Source organism: Triturus cristatus, chromosome 12, assembly GCF_964204655.1.
Source record: "Triturus cristatus chromosome 12, aTriCri1.1, whole genome shotgun sequence".
Classification (NCBI taxonomy): Eukaryota; Metazoa; Chordata; class Amphibia; order Caudata; family Salamandridae; genus Triturus; species Triturus cristatus.
The window spans coordinates 129,896,274-129,909,528 of record NC_140595.1 but is presented as its reverse complement, the minus strand read 5'-3'; the positions used below and the strand labels follow the sequence as shown (position 1 = coordinate 129,909,528).

The 13,255-nt window shown below is 44.5% G+C and overlaps 1 protein-coding gene across 1 annotated transcript in view; it reads left to right on the top strand.

Annotated features, from left to right (window-relative positions):
* The window catches only part of IGSF8 (immunoglobulin superfamily member 8), a 162,703-nt gene that overhangs the window by 50,772 nt on the left and 98,676 nt on the right, over positions 1-13,255 (top strand). Inside the window, exon 2 of the mRNA XM_085637156.1 lies at positions 11,771-12,145. Coding sequence (XP_085493282.1) covers positions 11,771-12,145 — 375 coding nt within the window. The remainder of the gene's footprint in view (positions 1-11,770; positions 12,146-13,255) is intronic.

Genomic DNA, 13,255 nt, shown 5'->3' with positions numbered 1-13,255 from the left:
TTTCTTGTATACAATTTATTAGATTATAATGTTGCACCATCTATAACAATAAAGGGTTTGCATAGGAGGCACACAACTATAGATTTGTTTCAAGGGTCACTAATAAAATTGTCTGCAGGGCAGAAGAAGCAACAATGAGATACAACCCTGGATCTTACTTGTAAAGTGCCTTATCAAGAATATTGATTTCAGTCCCGGCTTCCTAGCTGTATGATCCTAGGCAATTACTTATCTTCACTGTGCCCCCATTTCTATGATCATCACATTCGAGAGCACCTTGAAATAATTCAGTTCAGAATGTACAAAAACCTCTATGCGGTTTACTATACCATAATTTTGCTCCTGCTACAAAAATAAAGATTTATATAGGAGAAACCAATCAACTGACTTGCCTTTTGAGTGATTAAAAAAATCATCTGGCCAGAAGGGGTGAGATTCTGTTATTCTATTAAAGGCCACTCAGTATAGCGATATAATCCACAGTACTAAAGTGAAACAATGCAAAAGAAACTTTAACAAAAAAAAATGTCAGTTCATGCATAAGCTATAAATACTATGCCAGTCAATGATACTTGCAGCAGGATGGGAGGGCCAGTCTGAGTTAGGAGCTGTTCTCAGCCTCCATGATACTTCTTTTCCAGAAGGGATAGAACACAGACAGAGCATCAGAGAGCTATGGTAGCCAGCCGTCATCTCCTCAATAAACGAACTGAGGCAGGACATGCTTGGGTATCGGGCGTACATTTGCCAGTGTCAAGGCCCTTGCTGCACATGCACTGCAGTGAACATGCCCTATGAACCGGGGACAGTATCTCCATACTTATGCGAAACACCTACGCTCTTGAGGAAGACGCCTGAACGCACGGTGTTGTGTCCAGCACTGAAACATGTTGACCAAAAGAAAGCAGGGTCCGACTTTGTTAATGAACCTACGGTTATCCACAAAAAGTGAATATTCAATTTCTGTGCCTCCACAATACTACCTACATACACGTAAAAAACCTTACTGTTGGTCCTTCAGATACTCTTTTGATCATTCCCATCACACAAGCACAATTTATCTCCTGTGGCTTTCTTCGTATGAAATCAGCATGACCTTCCTGGGACTTACATTGAGCTTTCTAAGGTTCATAAACAGTTTCTCTGTTGGCCATGTCACCAGCCACTCTGAAATTGAAGTAGACCTCCTCCACCCTGTTCCATGATGGATGTCCCAAATCACATTGTCAAAGATGACTGGTTCGGCATAGTTTTCCCCCTCCTGCAGCGGTCATGCAATTCTGGGGCTTCAGAATGTACCACCAGTGTTTGTTGTATTTCTTTTTCTATTAGTTTCCTCACCACTAGCATCTGGCTTAAAGCTAGATAATACTTTGTCTCATGTATTACCTTTTGGTGTCAAGGGATTTGAAGTTGTGTTTCCATGTACATTGACACTGCACAGAAGGCAACTTAAGAATGTTGTTCCTGATGCTGCTAATGTGCCCTAAAGATGACCATGTATGGAAGTACTCAGATATAAGCGTGCCCCATTCCTGAGGAACTATTTGTTAAGGGATCGGATTGGTGGGAATACTTGATCTCGATGCTTAAGATGTCATACCAATCATGCAAATGCTTTCTGCGTTCTTTGCAACCGTTTTCCAAGTATTGCATCACACCAATATAGGTACTGTTTTTTCGGTCCATCTCATAGCCATTTCTCACTAAGCTCTATCAAGATGATGTATGGTAAATCATTTCTAGCTTCCAAAGATGGAAAAAATGTGCCTTGACCACATTTGCAGTCTAGAGTTGCATTAGCAAGTTTGCAATCAATTCCTGTTCCTGCTTATCTATTGGTACTCTGAGGACGACTCGCTGTGTCCTAAAAGAACCAGTACAACCATGTATGTTCAGGCCTTGCAAAAGGAGGTTGCACCACCACCACCACCATCCTCATCATGATCCTGGCAGGGTTCATTTGGAGGACATGTTGGCTCTTCCTTGATTTAATGGCAGAGAGGCAAATAATGGACGGTGCATCAGTCGTCATTAATTGCCCAGTTAAGGACTCAACGGAAAGAAGGTGGACCCTACATCTGTGAATATTCTGCTAATGCACTTTTTTTCCAATAAATTGTGACTTATCGAGGACGTAAGTGATATAAATATAACATCATGTCGTACTTGGTTTTTGAAGTTTGAGCAACTTAAAAATCTTTTTTGTGAATAATTCCATAACATTGTTGGACAATCATTGCATTATAAGTTAACTGGCACATATATCTGTGGTAAAATTGTGTCATATGATATCATTATTTTTTTAGTTATTAATTTAAGAGATTCAATACCTGTTTCGTTCTTCATCAATCGAATTACGAAGGAAATTTACGGACATAAATGAAATATATGTTTGGTTGGACACTTAAGAGAGGTAACGATTTTGTAGTTGTCTCAGATTGCATTAGGGGAATAAATGATACCCTCTACAGCCCACAACACTGGTTCAGTGAGCCTTTGATGGCATTAATAGACAAAATATTAAAATACTCCATACCGTATGCCCCAATGCATCATGGGAATATAGAAGTAATTTATTTTCGGTTTTGAATTGAGAAACCTTCGTTTATTGGTTATTGTCGTGTTTCTTCCGCAGCATGATGCTTGTAATCCCAAAGGCCTGCCATTGATTTCTTTTGAGTGCTTTACAAGTGCAGGGAGCCTGGCCTGTCCACTTATATTAACATAATCATCGCTCCTGTGGTTAATAAATAGCTGCATCTGGCACTGCGTTGTGTAGGTTATGAGTTTACAACTGTTCTACTCTGCTTGCCAAAATATCAATCTGTAGCTGGGTATATTGAGCTTCTTATCTGAAAAACATCTATTCTCACAACGGCTCATTTCAGAGAATGGTTCGATGATAACTATATAAATTCCTTTCGGGCAGCAGGGCAACAGAATCCAAAGAGGCGCTAAACTTTAAAGATCGCTTTGCAACCGCTAAGTCTGCTGTTCGCTGCTATATGATTTGGCCGGGAGAATAAGGCCGCTTTCCTTCTGATGTTTACAAAATTAATTCCATGGGCCTGATTTACATAAAAAAAAGTTAAAGTGTGAGCGGATATTTACATTTTTGCCTGTCCTGTTTATATATGCTGGCACCTGATGATCCAGCCAAAAAGACTTTGGACCTGATTTAGAACTCGCCGGCCGGTTACTCCGTCAAAACTGATATCCTGTCTGCCAAAATCTAAATTCCATAGGATATTGGAGAAGAGGGGAGCAGCACAGACACCGGTATTGTGTGTGAAAAAGGCTGCTTTATTGAAACAGTTGCACATTACAACATAACCTGGGCCTTTGCCTTACAAAACTATAACCTCACTACACATCTTTAAGCATCCTTTAGCTCTTTCATTGCAAGATGTGTGTGTCAGGTGTGTTTGTTTGAGACTATTCGCGCCGGGACACTCTTGCAGAGTAGCCGTGATCTCTACAAATGCATTTCATTCATTCATAATCCTCCCACCCCTAACACACCCCAACAAAAAATCTTAAAACCTCAATAAAATACTTGCATCAGAGCTGATCGACTATAACCAGGACCTCTAAAATCCCTTCCGTTTTCTTACCTCAATTACCCTTTGAACCCCATTGAACTTCCTACCTAACCTTGAACTTCCTATGTCATCCAGGCGTGAGCTTGCCTACCCGTTCCCTCTCAGCCTGAACTGCCGCTGACAAACAATAAACGTCTGTAAATCTTGGCAAATTCTCCGCCAACCGTTGTGCCCCTGAATCAAACGACAACCTAGACTCCTATATAACCCCTTGCGCACCTGTAGCAATTAAAGCAAGCCGTACCCCCTGAATATGAGCCACCCAACTGACAGAAGCTCATCGAATGACTAAAAAACAGGGACTGGAGGGCGGAACAAAAAGGTCCTGCCTAGGTACCAGCCACCTTGTCACCAAGACAAAACGATAGCTGGTACCTAAAATGGAGCCCTACATATGTGTTTGGCAACAAAAGCAGCCCAATTAAAAACCAAAAACCAGGTGCAGTCGCTGGACTGCACCACATTTCCAAAAACCCCGGGGGTTAGACTTCCCTGAGGTTGGCTGCCTCCTAAGTCTCCATTGGGGAAGAGGGGAGCAGCACAGACACCAGTATTGTGTGTGAAAAGGCCCGCTTTATTGAAAAAGGTGCACATTACAACATAACCTGGCCTTTGCCTTACAAAACTGGCCTTTGCCTTACAAAACTATAACCTCACTATACATCTTTAATCACCTACGATAAGCTACCACCCCAACATACCCCCATAACAATCTTAAAACCTCAATAAAATACTTGCATCAGAGCTGATCAGCTGTAAGTGAGACCTCTAAAATCCCTTTTATTTTCCTACCTCAATAACCCTTTGAACACCATTGAACTTTCTACCTAACCTTGAACTTCCTATGTTGTCCAGGCATGAACTTGCCTGCGAGTTCCCTTTCAGCCTGTACTGCAACTGACAAACAATAAACTTCTGTAAATCATGGCAACTACTCAGCCCACCGCCTCCCAGAGAAAGAAGGGAAAGAGAAACAAACCGGATACATCACTCCCTTCCCCCACCTTTCTCTGCCAAACCCCGCCAGAGCCACCCCAACCCCACTTTTAAATGTCTGCCCTCTAGGAATGCCCAGTACTTTAGCGAGAGGCAATTTCACCTGCAATAAGTAGAACTCCATTCCCATGAGTGAGAGATGTACCCCGTCACCTCTGGAAAAAGTCAAAATCCTTGTAACGGAGATCTAATGGTCTATTCTGCCAATCTCCGTGTCCCCGCAGAATGTGCGCATCTCTTTGTTTAGTTTCCTCCCTGCCTTATTGCCCCACGCCAGACTCTCCTGGGGATTAATTCGGTCCACAATATGTGGCATCCGAACCATAACCTGCATATCTCCTTCAGGTACTCCTTCATGGCCTTAATAAGCGCCAAACCCTCCTTAACTACTAGATCATTTTCCCCAGATAAAGAATGAGCACATCTGGAATTTCCTGTCCACCAGAAACCTATTCAGGCAGGGGATGAGCTCTTTCCAACACATCCCCCCCCTGTACCTAAACATTTTATAGTATATAACGACTAGTCAAAACCCAGATTCCAGCCATGGCTGCTGTCCCTCGCTTGTGTCTCCGCCCACTTCAAAAAGGAGTGACTGACTATCGAGATGTTCATCCCTGCCTCCTGTGGTCCGGAGACGGAACCTGTAACATAATTAAAGTTGACAAACTGTGCAGTTTCTCCCCCCCCCCCCCCCCCACCCAATTTTCCCCTCCCCCGATATATTTACGAAAGCAATTTGATGACCATCTGCCCAGCTCCACAATGCTCTCTTGAGCCCAACCCTGATGTGGCATTCTTCTGTCGCTGCCTCTATCCTAAAGGAGTGAGCCCCAAACACACACAAATCCAAGCCACCCGCCCTCAATTCCGCATGCAAAACTGCCAACACTTGGAAATAAGTCACAGGCTTACCATCATTGTGCTTAAGCACCTTCCCTTCCTTAGCACCCTGCAACTGAAGAGTATTAGCCCTTCGTACCGGGCAGTTGATTTCTGCAGGGTAAAGTTTCAGGAGCACAGATCTCTCCTCCCTCCTTTGGTCAGTCTTGGACTCGTACAGCCAAACTTGTACGCCCTCTTCCAGGCAAACCACCTCTTCCCACAGCAGACCCCTAGTTCCCCTTCCCCCCTTTCCCCCCCAAAAGCTCCGATGCCCTATAGGCCCCAAAAATGAAGTTGAAAAGAGCACCACCCCTCTCCTCCTGGATTACACCTTCTTAAGGGACAATATCACCTCGGTCAAGACATCGAAGGTCAAAGCAATGCCCTGTTTCCCGCACCCAGCCCTCTAAAATCCTGGTCCCCAGTTCCCCAATTGTGGGGGCGTAGCCTCTTAGGAGCTTGCCCATTAATGCAATACCAGACAACTTGCCACGATTGTAACTTTTGACTGACCCTTTTCTGTGAGGGAGAGTATAAATTGTAGTACATCCTCCACCCTCTCCCACTCCCGTGACCTCCTTGTGGCCCCCTCTCACAAGAATTCAGACCATGCTTGATGGTACGCCCTCCTCATGCAAATGGCTAAAATCCCAGCTACCAATTGGAGCATCCTTTTTCTCCTAATGATCAGAGTTCTTGTGGCATCCGTGTCTTCACTGGATCCACCTCTGTGGCCAGCCAATGGGACCTCTCCCACTGTGAACGAGACAAAGCATCAGCAGTGTAGTTGTCCACCCCCGGAACGTGTCTAGATCTGAAAGTAATGTCAAGACTCAAGCAATGCAATACAAAAACCTTCAGAAGCTGCCACAACTGTGGCTCCCTGGCTGAATGTCTGTTTGCTACGTGCATGACTGACATGTCCACGTGAAAGGGAACTCTCTTGTGGGCCAGATGCTCCCTCCCGTAGCATCACCGTTACCACTAAAGGAACCCTCTTTCAATTTTCAGGCCACTCCTCCCCATGTCAATGGCCCTGAAGTGTTCTATAGGCCGGCCCTTGAATGTACCCGCCATCCTACCCTCCTTGATCTCTGCGCAGTTTTTCCCTAACCACTGGTGCATGTTTACTGGTTGATTTCATATTATATTATTATTATTGTTATAGTCCCAACAGGCTTCACTTTAACTACTTTGACCTTTGCTTGGTCCCCCACTCCTCCCCGGGTCGGGCAGCCTTGAAAGGGCTTGTAAATGATCGGCAGGCCACTAGCTGTAAAATTGGTTTGGCCGAATTTTGCACAGCCCATGGTGTGTTGACATAAGTTGGTGTCCAACTCTCCCCATTTCGTTCCCGGGGCCACTGCCATATGCGCCCAGAACTCCTCGTCATACTGGGCCCAAGCAGAGCCCCCGTAATTCAGTTGGGCCTTTCTTATAACATCCATATATTTAAAAAGTGCCACCGACCTTCTGGGTATTTCTCACAGCAAACACTTGCAATTAATGAGGAATGCCGCAGTCCAGTTTTCTATTGTCACCAGCACTATTGGCCATTTTGAGAACTCTAGTTCCTCCTCCTTACACCCTTCCTTGGATTAAATTCCCAATGGAGGAGCTTCATCTTCTCAACATACTCCCCCTTCAATATCCTCTCTTTTGTAGCCTGAATAAGGAGTGCCCCCAGCGGTTCAGCTGTTCCCATGTAGGATGATTTCCTGAACTTAATCTCTTTGCTCTCCAGCTTGTCACCCGGCTCCGCTTGCTTTGTTTCCACCCTGACCCTGTACTTGGCAGTACCCTTATCTGTTGGACTATGTTGTAGTTTACCAAACGTAGCCGAGTTGTCTTTCATATATTACTTAATTAACTTTTTGGTTGCAAGATGGCAAATATGTACATCTGTCCAACAGCCTGGTAATCCTTACAATCCACCTTCTTATGCTCATACACCAGCCCCACCAGGAGCAGCCTGCCTGCCGCTCAGCCCATCTCCAACTGTCGCCACTCATCCACACAGGCACCCAGGCATTCCATGCATCACAGTCACACCAACATTCTGTTACCAACTCTCACTCTGGCTGAGCAGCAGGGAGACAGCTAGGCTGGGAAACCAATACTAATACAATCAGGAACATACTCCCTTTATCTAATATCCCCTTACCTTGTTCCTGTGCCTCTTGTTTCTTCCCCCTAGCTGCACTATGGTACTCTCTGTGCGCACTGTGGGGTCCTCGGTGCCCACACAAGTGTCCCGCTTATACCTCCCTTTCCTTAAGCGGGCTCCCCGCTGTCTTGAGGCTCCCTTGCCTCGATCCCGATGGACACAATATCATAATGCCCTCCTTGCTTGCTTGAGGCACCCTCGCCTTGCTCCCAACGTGTGGTATCTTTTGGCAGACCGCTTGCCTGAGAATCCATGGCCTGAACCCTCCTTGCTGTGTAACATGTTTAGAACGTGTAGGCCCATATTTCGATATCTTAACTGGTGCCAAGGTCGGTGCTCGCTCGGGGGCCCGCCAGTTTACCAACAACTGTTGCCTCCAGGACTTGTCATGACATCCTGTGTTCTGCTGGGCCCTTGTATCGTGTAGCATACTAGGTGCAGATGAGTTAAAAGATCACCCCACCGCACCCTTTCACCACCTCCAAAAATGCCCTCATCATAATCGGGCAATGTCCTCTCAGCCTGTGGCCCCACATCCATAAGCCTCCCGCAATCCACCCACCTATGCAGGGGCTCATTCGCATGCAATACATGTTCGCACGTCCATCTACCGGGGGCGTACCTTGCCCTCCCCACCTTTCCAACAATACAGAATGCATAGTCCCGTTTTCTGACGTGAAGGAGGACCCCCCCCCGGTCCTTCCGCCCGCTGCACCGCTGAGGTCACCCCAGACCTTCTTGTGGCCATGATCGTTCTGACCCCTGATAAATTCCAGCTAATTGCACCCAAGTCTGGCCCCCAACAAAGCTGCTGACCTGAAACACAGAGACATGGTCCGGTGTGCTGGAAAACCACTCCTCTTGCTCAAACCTCTCACTTGACCCTGCCCCACATCCTCATTACCTGCTGGAGGGCCCCCCGCACCAGGACAGTGGACTAACCGGAAAGGCAACCCAGGCCCCCCTTCAACCTCCCCCTGACCCACTCCCCCTTGCCCAGCCCTCCCTTTTTCGGCCTCCTATATACCTTGCCCACACGCCTGACTTCCAGGACACTGGCTGTGCTCCCCAGTCTAGACCTGGCCACCTCTTTCCCACCCCCATACTTCCCCTCCTTCTCCCCTTCGCTCCATACCAGGTCAGCGGCCACTAAGCATGGGCAAGGAGGGCTTGAAAGCAGTCCAATTGAAGCCCAAAAACCCTGTGCAGTCAATAAATTGCACCACTTCCCCAAAAACCCAAGGGGGGGCAGATCTCCTTGCAGTCGGCTGCCCCCCCAAGTCCCCACAATGGGAATTAGATTTTGGCGGGCGGGATATCTGTAACGGTTGTGACAGAGTAACTCGTCCACCGAGTTCTAAATCAATCCCTTAATATTTAAAGTTACTGTAAATTCCTTTCTTCACCTTGTCTCAACTCATGTGCAGTGCACAGTTTCCCTTGTTTGGAGCACCTGATGTGTTTGGCGGGTATTCTCATTTTGAACAATACAATTTGCAATACGTTTTTTTGTCTGCGAGTGTTTGTATTTGCTGGCTAATAATTAGGCAATACATTAACGACCCCGCCGAAATGTACCAACATACACGACTGAGAACCACTTTGGTATATATTGGATAACTCGTTCGAAACAGTTTAGCAGTCACTGACTCCTTCCAAGGCAGCTGGAGATCCGTCTCTCATGCTTGGTGATCTGTCACTTGGCCGGGGTTTTCATTCGGTATACCTAATGCAGGAATTGGTCATAAAAATAGGCCTTGTCTATTTCTAAGGAAATCTCTCCCTAGAGCTAGGCAAAGTTTTCTCCCGGGCACTTCATATGAGTCTCTGTAGCTAAGATGTTTTGTTAGGATGAGGGAACAGGAAAGGTCTACCACTTCCAAAACTATCAGCGAGGGCACCAGATAAGCAATCATTTATCTGTAACATTAATAGTTTACTCCTTGCTTTTAAAGTTGGAAGTAAATACATTTCTTAAGAGTGAAATATCTAGTATCATAGAATTTCTAGAATTTCTTTTTGCAAGGGATGACGTTCCTGACAAAATTATATCTGACAATGGTTGCCAATTCACCGCTTCAGAATTTGAGGAATTTTTAAAATTCATGGACATAAAACATACCAACACTTCTCTCTATCACCCTAGGAGTAATGGCCTTGTGGAAAGGTTTAATAGGGTAATGAAAGACAACATACAACTCTCCAAGGCTAGCAATCTTGATTGCAAAAAAGAACTTAAAAATTTGTTATGGGCTGTACGCACCACTCCTAACTCGGATACAGGGGTTTCTCCTTTTGCTTTACTCAGAGGTCGTATTCCCTCTTCAAAAATGTTAAGAGGGTGGATGGGTGCGTTCAGTGTACGGATAACAAAATTACAAGATGTTGACAAGAAGAGAGTTGAAGCTCAAAAGAAGTACATTCAGTCTAGCACAAGACAGCTCAAAGTAAAGGTGGGAGATTTTGTGCGTGTTAAATGTACTTGAATTTTGCCTAAGGGATCGTCTAAGTTCTCTCATCCTCAGCTTGTAGTGAGAACTAATAAAAGTGCGGTACAATTAGAAGATGGAAGGTGGTGGAATAAAAGTAAGATTTTCGTTTCTAACCACCACAATTCATCTTGTATCAATCAATCTACCACTTGTTCCAGTCAAACCAGTACATGTCACAGTTCCCACATTCGTGAACACTCGTCTAGGTCAACAAAATTGCCTAGCAAATTTCATGACTACGTAATGTATTAATGAATGTATGAATATGTCGGAATCTTGATCAATTATTCTTGTTTATGAAAATATTGTTGATATTTAATTCTAGTAAGCATTTATTTTTAGTTTTCAATTGTATAGGAGGAAGATGTGTTAGGTTCTAATTGTGATGTTCGTCGTGGAACTTCCACGTAGAGGGGTTCTGGAAGCAAGGGAGACGACAGTTGGGAAAATACAAAGAGAGAGAGCTTGTACATCGTCTCCCCTTGAGTCCTGCTGGTAATAAAGAAGAAGTTAATCTACTTACCAGGCTCCTTCAACTTCTTTTCAGAGACCCACTAGAAGGGCACAGGATACAATTAAAATCTCCCTCCCATAACATACAGCAAGCACTCCTTTTACTATTCAGTTTTACAACATGGTCAGCCAACATGTCTACCACATCTGACGATTGATGGTCAAATAGATTGTTAAAAAATTGATAATCATCAAATTTGCTGGGCCTAAACCAGACAGCAACAATCAAGGAGTGTGTTACATCGGGTGTATTTCCACTACGCATGTTCCCTCATGTAAATGCGTTATTCCATCTTGCATTTGGATATTTTTTATGTGTTCTGTAAAGGGGGAAGGTGCGTTCTATCTTGTGTACTTCACTATGCATCTTCCCTGGTGCTCTGGTCCTTGCTGTTCAGCCAATGTGAATGTGCTGTGTGGAATGTTGGAGTGGTGGTGATGCAATGGAATGCTTAGGTGCCTGTGAGGTGGAGAGTGGCAGTTGGAGTAAGGGCTGAGCAGCAGGGAGGCTGCTCCTGGTGGGGCTATCCCATTCTCATCGCCAAAATGCTACAATGGAAGCCTGGTAGCCGGTCGCAAAACATTGGTATAGTCCATTGTGACGCACTATTACGAAGGGACGGCCCCTTCCTAATAGCGAGAGTCGCTAGCGCTATTTTGTGTGTCACTGACTCGCAAAAGAGCATTTGTACATGCCAGGACCCTTTTTTGCAGTCGCAAACGGGCTGATTTCCCATTTGCGACTGCAAAAATCGGTCGTACATCTGGCCCCTAATCTCTTGCAGCTGAAATGATTTAATGTAATAGTATTTTGGTGCTTACTGTGTATCCTTGATCAGAAAACTGATAAAAGCCCTGTATAGGTAAGATACTGTGATATACTTTTCTTTATCAGAAATAAGAATGTTATATTCTAAAAATGTTATTGTGAGTCAATAAAAGGTATCATATGCTTCGATTACCAGTTATTTCTGTTGTCCTGACATCTGCTATTCATAATTGTAAGATACACATTTTTTTTAAATTTCACTATTTATCTTACTGCGAGAAACCACCTCTATCATCAGAAAAGAATCTAATATTCCTTCTGTTTTTCTTTTTCTTATCCGTAGTGATTTGTCGAGCTCGAGAGGTCCGCGTACCCCAAGGACCCCTCTACCGTGTGGAAGGTACAGCCATTTCAATTCCGTGCAATGTCTCCCAGTATGAGGGAGCATCCCTTCAAGATTTTGAGTGGTTTCTGTATCGCCCAGCAAATCCAGATATATCCATCGGTATCATCAGCACCAAGGACCCTAATTTCTCCTACGCTGTTTTTGGGCCTCGTGTGAAGAGTGGGGAAGTATACATTCACCGTGTCCGTGGTGATAGTGCGGAACTCCGTATCAAGCAGCTGAGAGCCGAGGATGATGGTGTTTACGAGTGCTACACTCCTACAACTGATGCCAAGTACTTTGGCACTTACAGCAGTAAAGTTGTGATAAAAGGTATGTGCTGTCTCTTAAGTAGTGTTTAATGTGCTAAGCACAAAAAAGAAAAACTGACTGCATTGGCTCAAAATTTTCCCTAAGAGCCTGCTGTGACACCACTGAATGGTGGTGTTTCCGAATGCCAGGTCTACCCAATCTTGACTCAACCTCTCGCCTCTTTTTAACACCCAGCACTTTCTTTCTCTTTACCTTACTCTTGTGGGTTCTTTCTAATCCCTCCCTTCTATGTTTCTCTTGCTTTTCTTGTGTTTCTATTCTTCTTGTTTTCTCAATTTTCCGCCTTTCTCTTTAGCTTGCTCAATGTCCTGGGATGAAAATTTGGTTAATGTCAGCAGAAATTAGAATCTGTGCCACCAAGTGCAGGCCCTTGCACGGAGCATCTTATTACAGCACCGTCCATATGTTTTTTTAACAATGTGCTGTGCGGTATCAGTACTTAATTTTGGTGGTCAGTACATCCCAGAAAGACCCTTTTGCTTGGATCATTTTAGGCCTGAATTTAGGGGCGAGATTCTTATTTTTGCAGGCATGTAAACATTTGGGGTCTGATTGACAGTTTGATGCAGGAAACTCTATCCCTCTGGGTGGAAGAGAACATTCCCTCTCACTTCAAATTTTGAGATGACCAAAGTAATCTCTGTATATTGAAATGAACTGCCATCCGTTTCAATGTGCAAAACACTTGGTGGATGGCCGTTGTCGGGTTTGACAGCAGTTCACCAAATTTTTATTTTTTTCATTCGCAAACTTCCAAAGCTTGAGATTGTTGCAGAACATACTTAACATTGTCCACTGTAAATAGGGAAAGTGGTGTAATCTCTTTCCTCCGACTGCCCCTACTCCATAGGGCAACTGGACTAACGGTAAGTTAAGGACCACCCATCTCCAAATAAATGCGACGGGGTATCTTTCCCCCAAACTCTAAGTCCATGTATATGGGGCCTGTTTTGTGGACATGGATTTAAATCTTGACCTAATATAGTATGTGTTGTGTCTTGTCACGTTTTATTGTCAAAGGAATCTGAGTGTAGGTCTTAATAATATGATAGAATAAAATCTATTGTATGTGCTTTATATAGCACGAATTTGGCATAAGGACATTAGAGC